The sequence below is a fragment of the Dermochelys coriacea genome, chromosome 13 (assembly GCF_009764565.3).
Source record: "Dermochelys coriacea isolate rDerCor1 chromosome 13, rDerCor1.pri.v4, whole genome shotgun sequence".
Classification (NCBI taxonomy): Eukaryota; Metazoa; Chordata; order Testudines; family Dermochelyidae; genus Dermochelys; species Dermochelys coriacea.
In genome coordinates, this window is record NC_050080.1 from 4287802 (window position 1) to 4313720 (window position 25919).

General features: G+C 37.9%; 1 protein-coding gene across 15 annotated transcripts in view; it reads right to left on the reverse strand.

Annotated features, from left to right (window-relative positions):
- Positions 1-25919, reverse strand: part of ZBTB46 (zinc finger and BTB domain containing 46) — a 115756-nt gene that overhangs the window by 20550 nt on the left and 69287 nt on the right. For 7 of the 15 annotated variants that reach the window (XM_038369307.2, XM_043496284.1, XM_043496282.1 and 4 more), the window contains 4 exons: positions 18577-18858; positions 10636-10808; positions 9386-9437; positions 3179-9306 (listed from right to left, as the gene is read on the reverse strand). The exons of 2 other annotated variants lie outside the window; for them this stretch is intronic. In XM_038369307.2, coding sequence (XP_038225235.1) covers positions 8711-9306; positions 9386-9437; positions 10636-10808; positions 18577-18858 — 1103 coding nt within the window. In that variant the 3' untranslated portion in view covers positions 3179-8710. Of the gene's footprint in view, positions 1-3178; positions 9307-9385; positions 9438-10635; positions 10809-18576; positions 18859-25919 lie in introns of those variants that run through there. 6 more of the 15 variants (XM_038369313.2, XM_038369312.2, XM_043496287.1 and 3 more) reach the window with 2 other exon arrangements.

Here is a 25919-nt window from a genome sequence, read left to right on the forward strand (position 1 = left end):
CCATAACCCAAATACTACAGAATCTAGACAAGGTAAGCAAGCTATAAACAGATCAGGTAAGATCAGCCAAGGTCAGCTAAGCCTCCCACAGCTACACGACTATTTTCAAACAATTTAAACATAACATACATAAACTACAGAAGGGTCTTAAGTTCTCAGCTAACCAGTTCTGTTGGATTCCTTCATAGGTGGTTATTTACAGGAATTAAACTAGTCACAGGTGCAGTAAACAAGGTTCCTGCAGGGCCAACGTTGTGAACAGGAGATGTTGCCTCTCATGTACAGTTAACCAAATCAGTTGTTAAAAAAATGCTGTACTAGTATGGCAAACTAATTCAAAACAAATTGGGTCCTTTCAATAAAAATGCCTCAAATTAACAGCCAATTTGTGATATTTTGGATTAGCTTTCACCACCACCTAAAAAAAGTCATTAATAGTAATCTACTGGTGAAATACACTATAAATAAATGCAGGACTTGATTCTCTCACCAAGGGATGGAGGAAATTTTCCCCTGTGGGTGTGTGAAGGAGTGCTGAAGCTATCCATTTCTGCAGAATTTAAGATGTTCTTTAAAAAAAAATCTAGTGTGATCCTTGCAGTTGCAAAGAAAACCTTCCAAATAAGAACTGATACAGTACTGCTTTCCTGAGTCTGCAAAGACAGACAGTTTTTAAGTGCCGCCGCTGATGCTGCTGGCATTCCCAATTTAAGTGGAGTCAAGCTGACAAGACTATGGTTAGTTTCACCGTTGCTATTCAGAATCCTGACAACAATGCAACTATAAATCAGTTTCACACTGTCAACCAAGAAACCTCTTACCAGCAACAGAAATAGTTACAGGAGCTATTCAGAAGAGGTAACATAGAATAGAAACTGAAAAACTAGAGTAAGTCACAACAACAACGTGGCTGTTTAGAACAGAAATTGAAGAAAAAATTGCTGCTGTTTCAACTGTAGAACTTTATGTAGGCAGAACGTAGTTAACAGAGTTACAAGTAGCCAGGATACCACTTCTATTATAAGTGCCATGAGAGTACTCACAGAAATTAAGTGCCCCCAACACCATTCTGCGATACGGTGTCAATTCTGGTTTGTAGATTACAAAGGCAAGAGAAGGGATTACTGTGATCCTCTTGTCTGACCTCCTGTGTAATTCAAACCATAGGACTTCCCTGAATTAACTCCCGTTTGAGCTACAGCAGATTTTAGAAAAACATCCAGTCTTGATTTTAAAATTGCCATTGACAGATAATTGATTACAACTCATAGTAAGTTGTTCCACTGTTCACTGTTAAAAGATTTACGCCTTATTTACAGTTTGAATTTGACTAGCTTCAACGTCCAGCCACTGGATTTTGTTATACTTTTTTTCCTGCTAGACTGAAGAGCCTTCTATAATCCAGGTACTTATAAACTGTGATTAAGTCACCCCTTAATCTTTGCTCTTTGTTAAATTAAATAGATTGAGCTCCTACAGTCTCTCACTTCAAGGCATATTTTCCAATCATAATCATTCTTTAATCATCCTTGTGGCTCTTCTCCGAAACTTCTACAATTGATCATCATCCTTCTTGAACTGTGGACACCAGAACTGGACACAGTATTCCAGTAGTGGTCTCACCTGTCCCAGATACAGAGGTAATATAACCTCTATTCCTACTTCAGATTTCTCCTTTTATACATCCAACACTCTTTTTGGCCACACCCTCACACTGGGAACTCAAGCCCAGCTGATTATCCACCAGGATCAGCAACCCTTTTTCAGATCACCACTTCCCACAATAGGAGTCCCTCATCCTGTAAGTGTGGTACATTCCTTGTTCCTAGATATATGACTTTACATTTGGTCATATTAAAACACATAGTTTGCTTGCTCCCAGATTACTAAGTGATACAGACTGCTCTGTTTCAGTGACTTTTCCCATTTTACCATTCCCCAATCTTTTCATCATCTGCAAACCTTATCAGTGATGATTTTATCTTTCCTTCCAGGTCCTTGATAAAAAACAAAATGTTAAATGCAGTAGAGCTAAGAACCGATACTTGCATGTCTCCACTAGAAACACACCCAGTCAATAATTCCCCTTTTAAATTACATTTCGAGGCCTGTTAGTTAGCCAGTTTTTAATCCATTTTATGTGTGCCATGTTAATTTTGCATCTAGTTTTTTTTTTTTTTTTAAATCAAAATACTATGTGGTACCAAGTCAAATATCTTACCAAAATCTAACTATATTCCACCAACACTATTATAATCTTTATCAACCAAACTTGTAACCTCATTTAAAATAAAGATATCAAGTTTGACTGGATTTATTTTCTATTAACCAAAGTTGATTGGCATTAATTATATTACTCTTCATTAATCAAGTCTCATAACAGCTATTCCATTAGTTTCCTGGGTTAGATGTCAAACTGACAGGCCTATAGCTACCCACATCATTCTGCTTACCCTTGAAAATACTGGCATCACATAAGTTTTCTTCCAGTGTTCTGGATCTTCCCCAGTGTTCCAATAATTATTAGAAAATCAATGTGAAGGGTTCAGAAAATTCAGAGGTAAGAATGCCACTTAGTGTACACATTACTTCCTACAACACTAAGATGCCCCTTGTAGGTCTTCCCTCAACTTATTGTCCAGGCAACATATGGTTTAAGTTTGTGAAGCTAAATAAATTACAGTGAAATGTTGCATACAGATGTTACTGCAGACATAAAAGTCCCCAATTTCAAAGCAAAGGTATACAGTTCCAGGAGTTAACCAGCAAACCCATGTACAAATGTCCATTTACACCACTTTGGATGCTCTGTCATAGCAAATTCATGCAAATAATGCGTGTATTTGGATACCTAAACAGTATGAAAAAATCAGGCACAAAAGCTTTAAGAGAATGGTTAAAATAGATTAAACCATTTTAACTATTTCTACTTACCAAGAGAAAGATATGAAAGTTTTATGTTAAATTCAGATACGAACTCTGTTTCAAATAACAGATCCAGAACACTTTATAATATCCCTCAAATTTACTGCTTTGGGTATTACAACGAATCTCAATGCATACGACAAATTTTGCCAGCTAAGAAACTCCATTTATTTAAGATTAAACAGACACAGGATAATAATTTCTGCAGTTATAATTTTATTAAAAACTAAATATTTTGTCAAATATCAATATATTTTTATTTCTGCATCTATAATCTAAAAACTTGAAAAATAAAAGCATCATTAGAAAAACTAATACACAGTTTCATTTTAGAGTTTCACAGTACTATCTATCTGTTAAACACACCTGCCTATAAGCACATATATTTAGTCAACAATATATTAACCTTGGTATGGACATACAATGGATTTTTCAGTCTAAATGACAAAGTTTAAATGTACAAACTATTTGCCATAAATAAAAAGGCTAATACTAAATATTTATAACACTTAAGAATAGCAGCATCTGTAAATAAGGAAATGATCATTGACCAGATTACCAAAATCATTACCAGCAGCGACACATGGCAAATATATGAAGAATAGTACCAAGAAATGAAATATGCATTACGAACAGAGCTGTATTTTTAAACAAAAACTGCAAAAATAAATAATTTTATAAATACATTTATATAAAATGAGCATTTTTAAAAAATTATCCAGCAACACTACAAAAACTTTGGCATTACTGTCTCAAGTTATCTATCTTGTTTCACTGAGGTACATTTTCATTGTTTTACATTTTTAGAATTCTCTCCTTGCTAATACATGTTAGCTCCCCTCCCGCTTTCCCACCTGAAAAAGTGATGTGCAGGTTTAGCATTATCCTGGTTTGTATATGCATTTCCTGCATACGATCTTTTAAAAAAACCTGTTTGCAAATCTAAATAAACTCCAAACAAGTTCCCAATGGTGAAACAAAGACTTTTTAAAAAAGTATAAATCTGGTCTGTCGACTATCACTGTTAAACACAGACAAATGCATAGATGATATAGGAAAACAACCTGTTGTGCAAAGTTTATATGCATTAGTCCTATCATGTAACATATTCACATCAATGATGTTATTTCCACTCTAGTTTAGAATATGCACACTAAGTCAGTGATAAAGGGAACCCATTTCATTTAGCATCACATGATCTACAGAAGACGTTTTATTGTAAGGCTTGTTTGCAATTTGGAAGATTTGTAGTCAACACCCTGCCCACCAAAAAAAAACTTACAGCTAAATTTATGCTTTCTTAATAATCTTGCTAATCTCATTTGCAAAAATTATTCATAATTTTTTCTCTTTATTGCTGATTGCTACCGTCAGGACTCCCAAAAAGATATGTTTATAATTCAAACCCCAAATTACGGAGACAGAATTTCTGGAATCCTGTGCAGTAACTAGATCATTTCTGTGCCATATATTGTTTGGCATTCCCCTGCTTCAGTTGTCCACCCAAAAATACTCTAATTACTGCAAGACTGCAATATATTATTAGCATTGCCATCCTTAAGACAAGATGTTAAACCAAAAGCCATTTCTCCTGATTCTATGGAAATTAATTTTTTTTTTAAATTAAAGAGACAACTTGTTTCCTGACCAAAATTCTTGCTCTCAGAAACAGCTGCTACATTTCCTATACAGTTACATCAATACCAGCAGCTGTTTTGTAAAACACTGCATAACTATTGCAAAAAGGTGCTATATAAAACTAAATTTTATTCTATAAATCTGTAATTTATGCATATGCTGTGTTACTGCATGACAATTATTGGAATACTGAATCTTTTGGATGCCAAGAAAATAACCTGAGGCAAGTTTTTTCCCCTTCATTTTACATATTAGACTGTATTTTATATTTTTAAGCTTAAACTGTATCTTTTGTTATTTACATGGTAAAACCAATAATTTCTATCACATCTTCTCCTACTTCCCAATTTTGAGTTTAAAATTACAAGTTTAAGAAAGTTTTCTATTACATGTTTATATAAACATCTGCTATATTGTTCCCTGAAATTCTAATGTTTGTGTTTTTTTAATTAATTTGCTCCTATCTGTGAAGACAAGAACTTGCAAGTCACTCAAGAAGTTGGATAAGTATTTGCACAGGTGTCAGGAATCAGTACGATCGATATTAACTGTACATACTACAATAAAATGCCTACTTAACCTGTCTAATAGAAAATAATTTCTTCTACTGCTATGTGATCTCATTTGGATGTTAAATTAATTCAATCAAGTCCCTTAAACATTAGGGAAAGGTGAGGGCTAATCTAGTTGAAAGAATGTTATTTAGACATTTTCACAAAGAACACCACAAAATAATAAAAGGACAAACTTAAAAACCTCAAAACAGCAAACTCCGCAGAAAATGCTAACAGAAAACATTAACAAAATCAGGGAACCCACAGGGGAATTGGTTAGAATGAGAGAAAAGAAGAGTAAATGATCAAGGGTCTTCTTTCATGATCCACCTACTCCTTCTATTTACAAGATGTATTCAGTGACTTTAACAGTTCCATATGGGTTTCATTACATTTATTACCATTGTGGCAATTTGATTTCTAATGACTGAACCGTAGCATCACTGAAGAAATCAGATAAGTGCCAAATATGTGATTGATGTTACACAGGTATTAATTCCCTAATACAGGGAGAAACCCCCACTCCCAGTAAGTATTTAATATGGCCATTATATCTGCCTGTGGCACATAACTGTCTAACTTCCTATGGGTTGTAATACTGTGGGGTTAGTTGGGATTAGTGTGAGGGTGTTGGTGGCCTGCAATAAAGAGGTCAGACCCTCTAGTAGCCCCGTTGCCTTAAACTCTATGACTATGACTCGGTCATGTGACAGCAGTCCTTTTAGGTATGCTGTGGTTACTCATGTTCCTTTTCTGATATGGTCTAGATAAGCCCTCATTTTCTGCTTCCAGAATGCCACAGATATTTCTCAGGGGGGCAGAGAGCTTTTTCACAGTTCCCTCTCACTGCTCAGTTCCTTACCACCTCCTCTCCCATCTGCCAAACAGCACAGTAAATTTACTTAGCAATTGCCAAACATCAAACAGGCAGATTAGTCATGTTCATAACAGGAGGAGCAGGTTGATCCTAAGGCATATTTACACATATATCAATAATCAATAAGGGGAAAGCGTTATATGGACAAGAGAGAGTTTAATATGGCTTTCTTGCTATACCAATTAACATGATATGTGCCATAATAGTTACATAGGAACAGACTCTCAAACTGTCTGTGATCTGCTCAGGCACACTGGGGGTGGGGGTGAGGTTGAGTGGTTTGTGGCTCCCTGACCCTAAGCTGCCACCCAGCTCTGGTGAAAATTAGAGCTGCAGTGAAGCAGATATAATTTATACCAGAGGAGGACTGAGTGTAGCACAGCAGTGATCCAGAAGGCACCACTTCCCCTCCATGTTGGGGGTGGTGGAGCCACCTCTTCCAGCTTTCCACTGGTGGACAGTTCCTCTGCATGAGAAATTCTCCACTGGCCATCTCCAGCTGTTTTATGCCCACTTTGTGTAGCTTGCAAAGTGGATTTAGCAGGCTAAAGAATCTGGCCCTTAATGTTTAATCACCCTACAAGTATACTATATTGTTTGTGCAAAACTAAGCATTTCCTTGCTTTGTTTTCCTGAGTTATGGCCATGCTGCAAGAGAACAACTTTGGAGAAATCACAGGACTACTACTTCTAAAACTTTTGTTATTGCTTTCTATTTATGTGTGTCACATATCAAAAGAACCAATATATACAAGTTAACCCCTACATACTACATAACACTTAAGCACCAAACTAAGTTGCTGACAACTTGGGCAATGTGCACAGAGTATTTGAAAAGCACTCTTACCGCACCTTAAACTACAGCAATTGTTAGAGTAATTAAGCTAATATGTATTTGTATGAAAATAAAGAGCAAGCTATGAGTTAAACAGTTCACAGCTTTCAAATAATTGAACCAAAGTAATTAAGTGGGAACTATATTAAGACTTCAGCCTTTCAGTAACAGTGTCTGATTCGCAAGGTCCACTGTCTCCACTATATAGTATTAGGCTTTTTGGAGCAACAGGATCTGTTTTTATGTACATTCAATTTGGCTAGCTCAACCACAATGTACAGACCAAACTGATGGAGTTAAACGACTTGAAGAAACTTAGTTTTTGAATGCCACATTCTTACTCATAAATATAAAAAATAACTTCAGGTAACATTCAGCAGCATACTAAATAATCAAATGTTCTTAAACTTGCAGCAATTTAAAAAAAAAACCCAGTATATAACATATACATATGCCCAAGTAGCACAGAGTTTCTTAATATGATACAGAAAACTGGACTTCTTTATAAATAGCTTGTGGCATTTGATGATAGCAAAGTACTTTCATTAACTGGTAGTTTGGGCCAGAGATGGAACTAGCAGCTCATCTAGGGTGACCAGATGTCCCAATTTTATAGGGACAGTCCCAGTTTTTGGGCCTTTCTCCTATATAGGCTCCTATTACCCCCCACTCCCTATCCCGATTTTTCACACTTGCTGTCTGGTCACCCAAGCTCCATCCCACAGCTGTGCAATTGCAAAGCTCAGGTCTTTCGTTGTTCTGTTTCTTTTATAATCTGTTTGATGCAATACAAATCTAATTTTTGTCCAATAGCATTCCAGAAGTTTTATGTGGTTTTTAAAACTAGTATAAATGAAGACATTATTCAGCAAAGCAGAAATAATTGTCACTGTGGCTCAACAGAGTTTCTCACCTAATACAGGCAACAATCAGAGTGCTTTAGGGAAGAGGAAGTGGCTGAGTGTACATATATGTTACATTGGCAGGAAGCCAAAGGAAGTTTTTAAAAAAAATCTCAAAATGCCATAATCAATTTTTTTTAAAACAGCAGGCCAGTTTCACCTTTTCTGGTAGGACTATATTCCTCTGCCCATGCCTGACAGCTGCTGGAACTCGTACTTCTCAGAACAGATTCACTTTAGCTGCAGTGCAGAACAAGCTTATAGTTCAACTGTGTAATGCCTAACATCAGAGGGGGAAATCTCCTTAGATGACAAAGCCCACACAGAGACATGCCTTCTTCTACTCCCAAATGCAGTTATCCTGTATACTCCTTAATAATCCCTTTGAGACTATTTTAAACAGAACCTATAAAGCAGAATTTTAAACCAAGCAAATGTTTACAATCACTGATCATTTCCATTCATACAGACCCTCATAGAACATAGGGACTGCATATAATATATTGCTATAAATTGCTATGTTTACAAGGGAATCTTTTAAAACTGCTTTTAAAAATAAATACAAAATTAATTATCCTTAAAACATTTTCTCCGTATAATCAATTAAATCTTCTCTAAAGGCCTGAGCTTATATAAAAAAAATACACAAGCCAAAGTTCTTAATCATGACATGTAAAAATTTAAAAGGAATGCGATCTCTAATCATGAGTAATCCAAAATACCATTATATTATCTATCAAAAATATCCTTACACAAAATTACATCTTGATTCTAAACAGAGTTTTTAGTTTGCAAAATCTGGAGCTGAAATAGTGCCTGACCAATCTGTCTATTATCTGGAAATTATTATAGTGTTACAGTTTATCCCATGGTAAACCCAGTTTCAGCAAGTAACCAAGCAGCAATATACTCCTCTTTTAATTTATGAATTTAATAAAAAATAAATGCCTAAAACACGTGACCCCATCTCCCTCCAATCTCATGATTTTCTCATTTCCTTAATACAGCTTTGATAAATGACCTTGGGTTCCTGATTTTGATCCACACTATCCAGAACTTCTTCACCAATTGGCTGGGCAGAGCCCAGGTAACACACTTTTATATGAGTAGTGAGATTCTTTTGGGTACCAAAACCTTTGCTGCAAAAGAGACACACAAAGGTACGTTCATCTGAGTGCACAGACATAAGATGCCGGTTCAGATCTGTCTTGTCTCGAAAGAGTTTTAAGCAGTCAGGACACTGCATCTTCTTGTGGTTAAAGTGGATTGTCTTTTCATGCCTATCCATATTTGATTTTAGTGTGAAGCTTGCAGGGCACTTAGAACACTGGAAACGGGCAAGCTGATCCTGGGACATATGATCAGTGAGGCCAATGAGCACAGGTCTGGCACAGTCAATTAAGTCAAAAGGAAGAATCATGGAAAAAGCATGCTCGTGTATGTGCTCCTTCAACTTTTCAGTGCACTCAAAAACACTCCTGCAGAAAGCACAAGTCAGTCTCTTGGTTAAGATTGAATCCAAGAACAGGCCTTCATTGGTTAAGTCCATATCTTCAGATCTTGAAACGTTTATATCTAAAACAGAAACACACCCACGTTAATGACTTTAAGTACAAAATAATTTTCTATTAAAGGTATTGTTCTCTCCATTTACCTGTGTCAGAGTTGTCAAACTGCCACAGTGCTAAAAATCCATCATAGGGGACCTGCAAATGAAAAATTCAATTAAGTTAAAATAAACACACAGAAAAATATTTTTCACCCACCCACCAACCCTCCACTTCTTTAACAGAGATCCAGCATTCTATTCAGCAATAACGAATTTCTCTTCTACAAACTTTTCATTAACAAAATTTAGAAATGGAGGTCAGGATTTTCAAGTTTGGAGCATAAAGAAGGGGACCTAGATAGGGAATTTAAATTCACAGGTGGGCTCGTAAGTAAATGTGGTTCAATTTTCAGAGTTGCCTAACACACACAGCTCCCTTCAACTTAATGGGAACCATGGGTGCAGAGCAATTCTGAAAGTCAGGCTACTTTTATTTAGGAGGTGGTGTATGGATCCAGGTACCTAACTTTGCCCTTCACCCTTCACTGCTACTTTTCTTTCCATAGAGAAGTAGCCATATCAAGCAAAAGCATGCTCTCCTCAGTTTCTTTTATGTTAAGACTACATGATATTACTGATTTGAATTATAAATACAAGCTGATTTTTGCATAAGCAGTTTGCACTATGCCATTCCATGGCAGATGGTGACTCTGTCTATGGAATAGAGTGGATAATGTAGTCTGGGCAGGTTTCTCAGAGACTGGGGACAGGGTGGGGTGGTAAATTAACCTTTCTTATCAGGTGATTTTTTTCTAAGGTGACTGCAAAAGAAGAGCTGTATTTTACTCCATTTGTTTAATAAGGAGGCAAATATCTAATTCAAAAATATTTTAAAATGTAACTCATTACTGAGAGCTACATATTTTAATTCAGAAACTTTTCCGTTATGGAAAGCAATTCCTGCTTCTATCCATGTTTAAGTAATGAGTAAAAAAGCACACTCGACACCTGTGTGTTCAAGAATTCTTATACTGTATTATAAATTTTAATGGTTTTTATAATAAAAAGCACACCTGCCATTTTTTAAAAAACCCTAATTACTTTTGGATGCACATTCCATTCAGGAAAGGAAGAAAAGAGAAAGGGATCTGCAAAATTAGAAAAATATTAGCTCTTAATCCAGCCCAGGAGCAAATCTGGATTTTTTTTTTCCCCCTGAAATTTCGAACTGTATTTTGAAAATCTAACTTGCTAGTGTGACATGGTAAAAGTAAAAATACATTTTTCTACTAAGGAGAATGTGTGTTAAAACCCTCTAACATTTACAAATTTTTGCAGCTATCTCTTGATCTTACCTGAGCCGAGGAAGACAGCTTTCCTTTTATCATGGTTTCTGGTGACATTTCACCAGAACAGGAGATCACAGGGGGGCTCTGAGTGGCAAGGTGTGATGAAGGCAGCAGGGGAGATGGTGCTTCTACTTTGCCATCAAATTCGCCCCTTGAACGATTCAAGTTGGCACCAGGCCCTGGGGAACACAGGAAACGAGTCTCACCCACGTGAACTAGCACCAGCTGGTGGTTTTAAAAAAGGCCCTGAAAAGGCAGTGAATGAGCACTTGCAGTTTGTCTTCTGTCAGTGGGAGGGAACGCAGCAGTGTAGTGATGCAGGCCTTTTGTGTTTTTAAAACCAGCCTCCCCACCCAAAATGCCAGTTGTCTGCATGTGATGTATGTGGTGGGGGTTATATCTCACAGCAGCAAAATGGTCACTGAAGAGAGTCACATGGGAGAAAGAAGCAAAAGGTAGCACAAATATTCTGAACAATTACATCTCTGAAATACACTGCTTTAACAAGTACTATTTTAAACATATAGCTCTAAATTCTCCATGAACATATACAAAAATGATCAACTATCCATACAACTGTCTTTAAAAATTCTGTCAAAGCCTTAAGCCCAACATTTAACCATAATAAATCAATAAATAAAATAATTTGTTTTATATAGTATCCTTAATCCCAGATCTCAAAATGCTTTACAAAGTGAGAAAGCATTACCTACATTTTATGATTGGGAGAGCAGAGAACTTAAGAGACTTGTTCATGGTTGCATAATTAAACCCTAAAAAGAGTTACATTCTACACCTCTAAAAAGTTTAAGGGAAAAGAATATTGACTGGCCACTAAAAGGCCAACTTATTTTTGCTGTGCTAAACAAAATAAAAGTGTACCCCTTTGTTCATGTTGTGACAACAGCTAAATGGTATACCGTACTCAGAAAGTATGTTGACAATCAATGGTGAAAATATACAATGTTTTGACTAAGACAAATGGCTATATAAGTTTAAAATTGTTAATTAAACCTTAACAGCCATCTTAATTGTTGCCTCATTTCAACCTCACAAACCATTGCTTGTGAAAAGAAAGTGGGCAAAATCAACAGGAACAAATACTGTATATGCATTGTTAAATATGGTATTGTAAACTAAGCTGTAAAAAAAGCAGAATTTTAAATACTTTACGTCCTTTCAAAGGCTTTTTATTCTTATTACAAGAGTACAATAATTTGCTTGCAAGATCGCAAACAAGATGTATAAAAACTTAGCATAATTTTAATCAAATTATTAAATACGTGCAAATGTTAAGTTGCATGGCATGAACAATTATTTCATAAAAGATACAACTTAATCAAAATTACAACAGAGCATTCCACTGAAACTGGGTAAGAATTTCTTACTTAAACCACCTGCCCCAAAACACAGCAGCCTAACGTTTTTATTAAATACCAAAAAAGATTAAAGTGACTTTAAGATGCCTTCTAATAAGGACTCCCCATTACTTCCCCAGTTTATTTAATTTTTTTGTTCATGTGAAACACCACAGCTACTCTTGCACTTCTTACTATCCTCTGGTTTGGCCCCCTCTGTTTTGGTCTTCTGTATTAAAGTTACTCTCACAGTTTAGTTAGTTAGATTCAGGAGTGATGAGAAGAGAGTATTTTTAAGCTTTCCTTCTGTTTAACAGGTTTCAGAGTAGCAGCCGTGTTAGTCTGTATTCGCAAAAAGAAAAGGAGTACTTGTGGCACCTGAGACTAACAAATTTATTAGAGCATAAGCTTTCGTGAGCTACAGCTCACTTCATCGGATGCATTTGGTGGAAAAAATCTCTCCTCTGTTTTTTCCACCAAATGCATCCGATGAAGTGAGCTGTAGCTCACGAAAGCTTATGCTCTAATAAATTTGTTAGTCTCAGGTGCCACAAGTACTCCTTTTCTTTTTTCTATTTAACAACAAACACTGCAGGGCAGTAAAGAATGCCAAGAAAAACTAAATGTAGGCAGTAATAAGGCAAAATTAAATTATTAAGTTACTATCTCCAGTTGTAAACAGGTGGATTTCTTGTCTTAATTTACCATTAGAAAGTATGTGATTTCCTTGTGAATGGGCAATGGTCTGTGGCAGTTTCAAGAACACATGGAGAGTACATACGAATGTAAGAACAGCCTACTGGATCAGACCAACGGTCTGTCCAGCCCAGTATCCTGTCTTCTGACAGCAGCCAATGCCAGATGCTTCAGAGAGAATGCACAGAACAGGCAATCATCGAGTGATCCATCCCTATTGTCCAGTCCCAGCTTCTGGCAGCCAGAGGCTAGGGACATCTAGAGCATGGGGTTGCATCCCTCACCTTCTTGGCTAATAGCCATTGATGGACCTACCTTCCATGAACTTATCCAATTCTTTTTTGAATCCTGTTATAGGTCTGGCCTTCACAACAGCCCCTGGCAATGAGTTCCACAGGTTGACTGTGAATTTTGTGAAGAATTTCCTTATGTTTGTTTTAAACCTGTTACCTATTAATTTCACTGGGTGACCCAATTCTTATGTTATGTGAAAGAGTAAATCACACTTCACCCACACCATTCATTATTTTATAGACCTCTCTCATATCCCTTAGTCATCTCTTTTCCAAACTGAAAAGTCCCAGTCTTTTTAATCTTTCGTCATGTGGAAGCTGTTCCATACTATTAATCATTTTTGTTGCCCTTCTCTGTACCTTTTTCAATTCTAATACAGCTTCTTTGAGATACAGAGTAAAAATATTTTCAATATTCAAATGAATCGGGGGGAAAAAAATTCAGGTTTATAGTATTACACTACTTAGGTAATTGCACAATCACTGTCCACCTACACAAATATGAGATTAACTGGTGTTCTGATTAAATCTATAATACTGATGCAGATTGCCCTGTTTACATTGCAGCTCTGCACTGTGACTCTAGAGAACTTACATGAGGAGTCCAATTCAGGCTAAATGCAGTCTGAACTTTGACAAGGTAAGAAACAGTAGTTTAGCTTTCGTAATTCCCTTGTTAGTTTCCTTAGGAAGCTGTGCTTGGTATTGAATGTGAAGTAAACAGCTGCCCACTTATTAAAGCAACAGCGAAGGCTGATAGAATGGGCAATTTTTTGGAGAATAAGGGGGAACAATATGCCACTCCTGAAAATGGAAAGAAAACATATGCCGCATAAAACAGATGCATAACAACAATAATTAATAACTACTTGTTTGTTTCCACTAATTGCAAATATCAAATGAAGGTATATCATTGATCTGTACTATGCATGTAAGTAAGTAAACAGTGTCTGAATTTAGATTTTAATCCATTCTTGCTAATATAGTAAGAAATTACTTTATTTTTTTATTAAAATTCTTTCAAGGAAGCAAGACAATTTTCTTAATCAGAAATTAAAACTATCAATTGTCCTATGGTCAGCATTGTTCATGGAAAAATATGCATAGATCTCAGTGATAGCTACATGAAAATAGTATCCTCCATTGCCAGAGCACAAACAGATTTAACAGGAAACTCCTGTAGAAAACTTAAATTGAAATGCCAAGATCATTATGACATGCTTAAAATGACATCAACTCTCCTCTAAATCTTGTAAGAAAACATCCCTGCCTACATGAATACCACTTGGGAAAACTGACCACTGTGTAAATGTATTCCTTTAACTTTTAGTGAAAGTATAAATTATTGGCTTCAAAGAGTATCTAAAAATAAAATATTAATTGGTTAGCCCAAGAAAAAAGGGCCTTTTGTACCATGCAATCTGTTGTAAAACACGCTTCATAGGAATTGCTTCTATAAACAAACAGAGAGTAAACAGGAAGAGCCAAACAGACATATGGAGAACTTTATAACAGACTAATCTGAAAACATGAAAAGGAGTCATTTTTTTTTAAATGAGAGTTGACTTCAATCACCAGAAAACTGAAAACGTAACTGACTTTTTAATTATGGAAAATATGAATAAAGTAATTGGATCAATTTATTTCCTACAGCATTACCTGAATGGCAAGAAATGAAAATCAATTTTTTTTAATTACTTTTATTTTTAAGCTGATGTGAATTGGTTAAGTTTACAAGTACCACATTACCTTCTGTTTAGTCATTTTAAACACAATATATTAATATCCACTGTAACAACAATCATCCTGTATTCCCATTGTCCATTAGCTGAATATTAGGGACTTCATGCCCCTCTTTCAGTGTCATCATTACAAAAGGTACAATGCTTGTACATCCTTTAAAATTAATGTTCATTTACACAGAACTTTTTACTTTGTTTTGTTAGCTTAATGTTTACAATACAGAACCACAATAAAGTTGATATGAAGCTAAGCCATTTAGTAATCAGCAGTTCCCTTTACTCATCAAGCACAAAGATTTCCCAGGTTTAAAATCCCTTAGAAAAATCAGTAAAGGTATGATGAGCACCTTTATGTATTCTCAATTAGCTTCTTACAACAGTATAAACTATACTAGAGAAAACTAAAAAACACCCTGCATTTCTACAGCAACCAGGGGTGCAACCAGAATTTTCCTCAGGAGGGAGCCTGAGAGATGTATTTGTGTGTATGGGTCTCTCCCCCACCCCGGCACTACCATGACCTCTTCCTGCTCTCCTCCCAATGGCCAGGGGGCGGGGGGAACCCTGGGCCCCCTGATTCCCTCCCCTTATTGCATCTCTAACAGTGACAGAGTTATACCCTCTTAGAAAGCTCATGAGTATTTCAAACAAAGAAAATACACCCTTACAACCTATTCCTCCTTACCTCAACCCTACTCAGAAAAAGGACAGCAATTTTAGGTCATCTTCTTACACTACTATTTTCCGGGTCAGGAAAACAATTGAATCAACAGATGGCTAAGATCCAACAAACTTTCTTTTTCTTTTCTTTTTTTTTTTTAAAGCTTCAGGTTGAAAACCATTTAGAAATGCTTGGTGTAAGTACACGTCATTTTCAGATTTGACAAAATAGAAAACAAAACTACATGTGTCTGGGTTTTGTTGTTTTGTTTTTTTTTTTTAAAAAGAACTTTGTTCACTGTCTTTTTTTTTTTTTTTTTTTTAAGTACGAAGGATTTAAATGACAAAATCTTCAACTCATGGATTTGAGAAAGAAAGTAAAGAACTGAAATAATGGGAGGGGGAAAAAAATCCAAAAATCTACTACTAACCTAAAGTGCATGTTCTGAATGTCTTAGCAGTGCCCTAATCACTTGATACATTATAATACATTATAATTTATGAGTTTAATACTAAACACAAATTTAAAACAAGCTATCACTTATGGCCTTTTTAACAAAAACAAGATACAAAGTTTAATGAGAAATTTTAGTGTATAGGGTTAAATATCATTAAAGAATTAACATTAAAAAAAGATACTCAGATTGAACAGACCATTATAAAACAAGTACACTCAAAATTATGACAGCAGCTCCTAGTGATACATTAACAAAGAACAAGGAACCTAATAAAATATAAAGAGAAGGTTCCCCTCCCCCCCACCCCAATTCCCTGCTTCAATCAGCTGTAAAATGAGTCTCCCCCAAACTTTTGGGCGTGGTTGTGACAAGAAGTACAGACCAATTATCTTTTTCTCTTAACTCCAGAAGACATTCATTTTACTTGCATAAAGGCCAAGTAATTAGGGCCTATGTGGGTGAATTTCATGTGCTGGTGAAAGTGTAAGGATGTGAAATCAAGTACCTGCCAATCTAGGGCCAAGATGAGGGTCTGCAGTGTAGCATCCTCTCAGAGCTGTTACTCTTGTCCATGAAGGCAGAAACTGCTTCATCATGCTATTACTCCTAGAAGCAGTGGTCACGACACATTATCTATGTAACACTGATCCCAGGTCCCCCCTTGACCTGCCCTATTTCTAGCCTCCACCCACCTGTAGGCCTGGTGAGGAGACCCTTTCTACAGAATGCAAGGAGGGCAAAAACTCCCCTGTGCAAACACTCTGCCTACAGGTTCCTCCATACAGTTGCAGCAAGAGTTTAGATAGTACAAAGGGTCATGTGCTGCTTCATTGCAATGGGGCCATTTGCACTCTAGGAGCAGTCTGAACAACAGAATATTCTACTTATTTACTTAGAGATATTACCAAAGGAAAGGTTTCAGAGTAGCAGCCGTGTTAGTCTGTATTCGCAAAAAGAAAAGGAGTACTTGTGGCACCTTAGAGACTAACAAATTTATTAGAGCATAAGCTTTCGTGAGCTACAGCTCACTTCATCGGATGCATCCGATGAAGTGAGCTGTAGCTCACGAAAGCTTATGCTCTAATAAATTTGTTAGTCTCTAAGGTGCCACAAGTACTCCTTTTCTTTTTACCAAAGGAAAGAAACTACCCTAGCAATTTTAAAAAAAAAAAAAAAAGCAGCAAAACATCACTCCCAAAACAAAAACGAACGAAACACAAAACTCCAAGTTGCAAAAAGATTACCAACCCCCATAGTTTTTTCACTTTTAAAAAATCAGGCCAACGTCAAAAAATTCAATTATTTTCATTTTTGGATTGAGAAGGAATATTAAGATTTGCCATTACATTTTTTTAAATTGCATTGCCACTGCACTAATTCTTCATGCAGTTCAGGTGATTGTTAGCTGAAAGGGGACCTAAACAATTTGGGCTTCAAAAAAAAATAAAAATAAAAATCAAATACGTGCTAAATGTTCTTTTCACTTTGTTTATTTGGGTCATTCACTGGCTTAATGATGATCCCCCCCACCCCTCTTTCTGGAAGTCTGAAGTGCATATACACTGCTAATGGCCATCTTTTGCTTTGTACGGCCAGTGTTCTGCTCCTCCACTACTGAAAATACCATCTCAATACAGCATATATGGTTGTTATTTCTATTTTCTTCAGCCCACCTAAGTTTTCTTAGTTGTATACCCCACAGAATCTAAAACACTTTACAAAAGACTTATACATAGAAGAAACTATAGATCTACCTTACAATACAGGCAAGCATATATACTCAAGTTCTTATTAATGTTGTGTACATATAACCAGTAGAGCATAACCTGAAGCAACCAGGAAATCATCCTATGAACTATGTGTCTGCATGCTTCAGACTTGAAGAAAGTATGTTTTAAGTTATGAATATACAGAATGATCACTTTTATCCTGAAGAAGAGCTCTGTGTAAGCTCAAAAACTTGTCTCTTTCACCAACAAAAGTTGGTCCTCACCTACCTTGTCTCTCTAGCATCCAGGGACCAACATGGATACAGCAACACTATAAACACTTCTACCCTGATTATTTGGAGATATCTAGCAAATGTGCAAGTGACTATTTACAAGATGCTATCATGAATTTTCCTTCCTTCCTCAATTCCAAATATTTAGTCCTAAAAACCCCCCAAAACAAACAAGTAGTATCCCTCTTTGTGCACAAGAATAGTGAAAGTCAGTACGGCTATAGAAACTATATTTGTTCATTATCAAATGCAGAAAATCCAAAGGAAGAAGCAAAAAAAGGATTAGGTTTGTTGGGTTTACAAACATGACTACAACTCTCATTTTATTTTTAAAATTTACTGGAGTGGCAGTTCCTTCCCACCTGGCTTTATGATTGATTCATTTTTGATCCAAATCCTACACAGCATCCCTTCTTTAACTGAAAAAGTCAAATATTCTATATTCTCCAAATACTTAAAGCCATGCTAGTGATTTGTCAATAAGCACAAAGTATAAAATCAATGTAATAAATATCTCCCTAATACCTTTTGTATTTCCAACATTGGTATTAGAGCTACGCTGCATAACACTACAGACAACAGGATTCCAAACCTGGTGGGATGTTCATTTATACAGAAGTTTAACCTAGATATAAATAGTAAAGGAGCAATAAATCTAGAGTGCCCTGAATTTCCTCCTTTTCCCCTAATTAGGGTTTAAATTAATCTTTAAGCAAAAATATAAAAGTATAAACTTACGAGATAAAGAATGTGTGCCTTTGGGTAAGTACTCGAATAGCAGAGAACTGTCCTCTCCCAGCATGTCAGCTTTCAGAGATAACAAGCTGTTCTTACTCATGAGGGCTGCGCGCAGATTAGCAACTGTTGCAGCCTGAAGTGCATCATCCTTCTCTGGGGTAAGAGGCTGAGATAGGTAGCTAACATCACCTCCTATGAGTGCTTCATCAACATTTGCGTAAAGATCTGATCTCTCCACTCGGCTATCCGAATTGCTGGGTTCTGTCACTGTCACATCAGCACCTAAGTAAATAAAAACACCATTAGAGAAACATACAAAGTATTCAAACTTTCAAGGTGAGATATCTACCACATGTGCATTTCTAATTTTAGGACTAAACAGCTAGGCACCAATAGTACATAGGAAAAGGGCCTATGTTTTTCCTCTCATAAGTAGATGGTACAGAATTCTGGTTTCGGTCTGAACTTTTATTGTCCACTACGTATTTTAAATTAAAACAGTTACACATTTTTACTCAACCCAAAACATGTAACTCACATGCTTCTAATCTCCGGACTACACAAAGATTAAAACAAAAAACTCTGTTAGCCTTTTCTGTTGCCAACCACTAAAGACTTATTCTAATACATGGTGAGAAACAAATTTAGTGCAAGTAACTCTTTCATCCCTTGAGAAAGCCTGAAGGTGAACTGCAAAATTATATGACCCATAATCGTGAAACAGAAAGTGTGTACACATTGCATAAGCTTTCGTGAGCTACAGCTCACTTCATCGGATGCATTTGGTGGAAAAAACAGAGGAGAGATTTATATACACACACACAGAGAACATGAAACAATGGGTTTATCATACACACTGTAAGGAGAGTGATCACTTAAGATAAGCCATCACCAACAGCAGGGGGGGGAAGGAGGAAAACCTTTCATGGTGACAAGCAGGTAGGCTAATTCCAGCAGTTAACAAGAATATCAGAGGAACAGTGGGGGGTGGGGTGGGAGGGAGAAATACCATGGGGAAATAGTTTTACTTTGTGTAATGACTCATCCATTCCCAGTCTCTATTCAAGCCTAAGTTAATTGTATCCAGTTTGCAAATTAATTCCAATTCAGCAGTCTCTCGTTGGAGTCTGTTTTTGAAGCTTTTTTGTTGAAGTATAGCCACTCTTAGGTCTGTGATCGAGTGACCAGAGAGATTGAAGTGTTCTCCAACTGGTTTTTGAATGTTATAATTCTTGACGTCTGATTTGTGTCCATTCATTCTTTTACGTAGAGACTGTCCAGTTTGGCCAATGTACATGGCAGAGGGGCATTGCTGGCACATGACGGCATATATCACATTGGTAGATGCGCAGGTGAACGAGCCTCTGATAGTGTGGCTGATGTGATTAGGCCCTATGATGGTATCCCCTGAATAGATATGTGGACAGAGTTGGCAACGGGCTTTGTTGCAAGGATAGGTTCCTGGGTTAGTGGTTCTGTTGTGTGGTGTGTGGTTGCTGGTGAGTATTTGCTTCAGATTGGGGGGCTGTCTGTAGGGCCTAATCACATCAGCCACACTATCAGAGGCTCGTTCACCTGCGCATCTACCAATGTGATATATGCCATCATGTGCCAGCAATGCCCCTCTGCCATGTACATTGGCCAAACTAGACAGTCTCTACGTAAAAGAATGAATGGACATAAATCAGACGTCAAGAATTATAACATTCAAAAACCAGTTGGAGAACACTTCAATCTCTCTGGTCACTCGATCACAGACCTAAGAGTGGCTATACTTCAACAAAAAAGCTTCAAAAACAGACTCCAACGAGAGACTGCTGAATTGGAATTAATTTGCAAACTGGATACAATTAACTTAGGCTTGAATAGAGACTGGGAATGGATGAGTCATTACACAAAGTAAAACTATTTCCCCATGGTATTTCTCCCTCCCACCCCACCCCCCACTGTTCCTCTGATATTCTTGTTAACTGCTGGAATTAGCCTACCTTGCTTGTCACCATGAAAGGTTTTCCTCCTTTCCCCCCCCTGCTGCTGGTGATGGCTTATCTTAAGTGATCACTCTCCTTACAGTGTGTATGATAAACCCATTGTTTCATGTTCTCTGTGTGTGTGTATATAAATCTCTCCTCTGTTTTTTCCACCAAATGCATCCGATGAAGTGAGCTGTAGCTCACGAAAGCTTATGCTCTAATAAATTTGTTAGTCTCTAAGGTGCCACAAGTCCTCCTTTTCTTTTTGCGAATACAGACTAACACGGCTGCTACTCTGAAACCTGTGTACACATTACAAGAGATACATCAGAACCAATTCAATTAAGGTTCACCACCAGATCCTACCAATTTGGGTTGCAGTCTTCAGTGTTGTCCTACGAAGCAGGTGGTTACATCACAGTACCACAAACAATGTAGATGGATAGGCAATATAAGATAATCAATGTAACTCATTGGATTATACTGAGCAATTCATATTTTGTACTACAGCAAGCATTTCACTGACCATGACAGTTAAGTTTTTATTACAGCAGGCTAGTACAGAAACGGTTTTCAGCCACTTTAAACTGTGGCTTTCCAGCTGAAATTTTCCAGGGTTGGTCTTTCCCCCAAGATGAAGATTTGGAAAATCTGAGCAACAGGTCTACTGCAATTCCATGTGGACCCTGAGGTCATTCGTAATAAAAGTACACCATAAACCACAGTTGCACAACATACATTACACATGAAGTTTAATGTGAGTACTAGTGAAAAACTTCTGACAAAACAGACCACCTGACATAGTTAATTGCCTCAGAAGTCAAAAATATAATGGGCAATTACAACAATAAAATTAGTATAAGTACAGAAGAATGAAAAGAATGTTAGAAAATCATAATACACATGTAAGTAAAGTTGTAAATATTATATTTGCATGTTTTTTATTCTAATAAAAATGACATCCATTCCTTTAGCCATCATAATTATTTAAAATATTCCACAAAGGAATAATCGACCAACAGAGTAACAGTGACCCCACAGAGTAAAGTTAACTAGCCATCAATTCAAAATAGCCAAACATTCCCAAACAAACCTAAAACCCAATCACATACACAATTTAGCCATTGCCAAAATCCTGAGCAAATGGATGCAGCAGGTCCTAAAAGTCAATAGATTAGGGCTATTTTGGAAAGTCAGCAGAACATCACTGAGAATGCCCCACCAAGGGGGCTCTGTATCTCTGCAGAGTGCATGTGTGGCTCCATCATGCAGGGAGAGAGGCAGTTTTTTCAGTAGACTGGTCCCAAATGATTTATTACTTTATAGGTCAAAACCTACTCTTTAAAAATCACTCAAACCAATAGGTAGCCAATGCAGATCAAAGTGCTGATGCTGTGTGCTCCCCTACAAGATATACCACCTAACAGGTGAGTTGTAGCATTCTACACCAGCTGCAGTTTTCAAATAGATTTAATGTGTGGACCCATGGAGAGCATATTATAATTTAAATAGCAATTTCCATCACTACATCTCAAAGTGCTTTACAAAGGAAGTCAATCATTATTACCATTTTACAGATAGGGAAACTGAGCACAAAGGTGAAGTGGCTTGCCCAAGGTAACAGAGCAGGCTAATGATAGAGCTAGGAATAGAATCCAGGTCTTGAGTCTCAGTCTACTGCTCTATCCACTAGACCACACTGCTCTACAGTACCATAATGTAATTTTGAGGTGACAATGCCACAGATAACAGCAACAAGGTCCAAATCTGAGAGAAAAGGTTGCAATTTCCTGTCTGGCAACAGACCAAAAAACAACATATTGGTCATTGCCGTAATATGGAGTGTCTAAAAGCCACTGCATTTTAAATGATGGTCTACAACCATTCCAAAATTAAAAAACCAAGGATAGATGAATACTGTGACACTCTACCCCCAGGGGAGCACCCTTTAACACTCATATTCCTCATTTGTATATAATTTTTATATTAGATACAAAGTATGCCTTTTAAGGTATCATGGGAAAGGTTATGATCTGCTGAAACCCACTGTTCCATCTAAATATACATCATTAATGCATATGAAGTTATGAGACTTGTGTTGTATGATTGTCACTAAAATATGCTATGAGTTTGGAAATCACCCAGATATTAGCTCCCCCAAAGATAATAACCAGGGAGATCAACACCCGCCTGGGCTTTGGTTAACAGCTATCAACAGCCATTGTCCAGCAAGGGAGCTACAAAGCAATGACTCACTTGCACAAGGTCACACCAGGGGAATTGCTTAACCTTGCCTGGGAACTCAGCAGTGACCATGAGACATGCCTAGATTTGTGTTCTCCAAGCACATGGGACTAGGGGTATAAAACAGAAAAGAGTGGCCCCATGCTGGGCCTTTTTCCTCCCCCACCTACGCTGCAAGCAACACTGAGAAGACAGAAGATTTCAACACAGGAGACTGGCCCACATTTAAGGGACAAACCTGTATATTAAGGACTGTAAGATAAAGTGGGGTGAGAACACTGCTTGATCTAAATACTGCCTAGTGTGATAAAGGTTAAAGTTTAGACTGCATGCTTATATTATATTTTATTTTATTTTGGTAACCACTCTGACTTTTTGCCTATCTTTTGTAATCAATAAACTTGTTTTACTGTTTATCTTTACTAATGAGTTTGCCTGAAGTGCTTGGTAAATCTGCTCAAGTTACAAAGACTCATGTATGTCCACTTTCCATTGATGAAGTAGGGAAACAATTAATAAACTTGCATTGCTCAAGAAAAAGTGTCTTGAGCAGTGAAGATGGTATATGCCTGAGGTACAAGGCTGGGAGCTGGGGGGATTTGGCTCTGGTGCTTTTCTCTGTGTGATTCATGAGTGGCTCTGGGAGTACTCATGCAATGCCAAGCTGGATGTGGGGCTCCATGTTGTTTTAGCCATTGTTTTCAGCCACCCGCTGGCTGGGCTGTCAGTGGCGCGTTTACCTCCTAGTTTACCTCGGCCCGATTCAGTGACAACAGATGGACCACAGCTATAGCCGAGTGGTATCCGCGAGAACAGAAACGGCCATGCGGTCAGCCTCCTAAGAGGTGGGATGATTTCCTAACAAGGAGATATGGACAAGCATGGTGAAGGATGGCCAGAGTGAGAGAAGATTGGAAGACGTGTTGTGATTGGCTCAGTCTCAATTGATGAAGGACCGACAGTCTACGCAGTGGGGCTCCACATGCAGTTGTACTAAGTGGTAACAGCACCTGCAGGGGTTTGCTGCTTGCCCCTAGTAAGGCATTAAAGGAGACAACCCAGAATAGGGAGTAAAGGGGGCACAGCGGTTCCACAGTCCCAGGCTGCATTCCAGGGATCCTGTCACAAATACCTTCAGCCAAAGGGGCTTAGGTTATTTCTCCATATCATCCTACAATTTAGCACCACCTGAGGTTTGTCTAGTTTGAGATAACTCATCTGCCCTCCTCCACGACCTAATCTCAACCTGACTAAAATTGGCTAAAAGTGTTCAACAGCATTGTTCAGAGAAGGGGTTCTCAGCCTTCTTCTTTCTGAGGCTCCCCCCAACATGGTATAAAAACCTCCATGGTCGACTTATGCCACAGCAACTGTTTTTCTGCATATAAAAGCCAGGACCAGCATTAGAGGGTAGCAAGCAGGGCAACTTCCCAGGGCCCCATGTCACAGACAGCCCTGTGAAGCTAAGTTGCTCAGGCTTCAACTTCAGCCCCGGGTGGCAGGGCTCGGGGTCCCGGGCTACAGCGCCATGTGGCGGGGCTTCGGCTTTCTGTTATGGGCCCCAGAAAGTCTAATGCCATCCCTGCTTGGTGGATCCCCTAAAACCTGCTCACGGCCCCCTTGGAGGCCCCGGCCCCCTGGTTGAGACCCACTGGTCCAGAACACAAGCTGGCTTTCACCCTCATAAAAAATACTGGTTTCACAGTAGCAGCCGTGTTAGTCTGTATTCGCAAAAAGAAAAGGAGTACTTGTGGCACCTTAGAGACTAACAAATTTATAAATTTTATAAAAAATATTGTACTCCTTGCCATCTTAGTGGCCTTCCTAATGGCCACATGAATAAGAGGGGTGAAAGAGGAAACTGCAACACCCTATACTTGAGAGCCCTATTTGAGAAGCAATGTGATCATGAAACTAAAGACTATCCCAATACATTTGCATAACAACAGCAGAATTAAGGTTAATCATATGGATATCTTGGCTTTTAAGTGCTTAACTATGCAACTTGAAGTTTCTCTTAACAGTTTTTTGAACAGAAGTGTATCTGAAGTTAGTTATTTGTGATATGCTCCAATCTTATATCTGCCTCTAAGGGCACTTTAGATTCCTTAAAAAGAAAAGGAGTACTTATGGCACCTTAGAGACCAACAAATTTATTAGAGCACAAGCTTTCGTGAGCTACAGCTCACTTCATCGGATGCATTTGGTGGAAAAAACAGAGGGGAGATTGATATACACACACAGAGAACATGAAACAATGGGCTTATACACACTGTAAGGAGAGTGATCACTTAAGATAAGACATGGGGGGGGAGGAGGGAGGAGAAGGAGGAAAACCTTTCATGGTGACAAGCAAGGTAGGCTATTTCCAGCAGTTAACAAGAATATCTGAGGAACAGTGGGAGGTGGGGGGGCGAGAAATACCATGGGGAAATAGTTTTACTTTGTGTAATGACTCATCCATTCCCAGTCTCTATTCAAGCCTAAGTTAATTGTATCCAGTTTGCAAATTAATTCCAATTCAGCAGTCTCTCGTTGGAGTCTGTTTTTGAAGCTTTTTTGTTGAAGTATAGCCACTCTTAGGTCTGTGATCGAGTGACCAGAGAGATTGAAGTGTTCTCCAACTGGTTTTTGAATGTTATAATTCTTGACGTCTGATTTATGTCCATTCATTCTTTTACGTAGAGACTGTCCAGTTTGGCCAATGTACATGGCAGAGGGGCATTGCTGGCACATGATGGCATATATCACATTGGTAGATGCGCAGGTGAACGAGCCTCTGATAGTGTGGCTGATGTGATTAGGCCCTATGATGGTGTCCCCTGAATAGATATGTGGACAGAGTTGGCAACGGGCTTTGTTGCAAGGATAGGTTCCTGGGTTGGTGGTTCTGTTGTGTGGTGTGTGGTTGCTGGTGAGTATTTGCTTCAGATTGGGGGGCTGTCTGTAAGCAAGGACTGGCCTGTCTCCCAAGATCTGTGAGAGTGATGGGTCGTCCTTCAGGATAGGTTGTAGATCCTTGATGATGCGTTGGAGAGGTTTTAGTTGGGGGCTGAAGGTGATGGCTAGTGGCGTTCTGTTATTTTCTTTGTTGGGCCTGTCCTGTAGTAGGCGACTTCTGGCTAC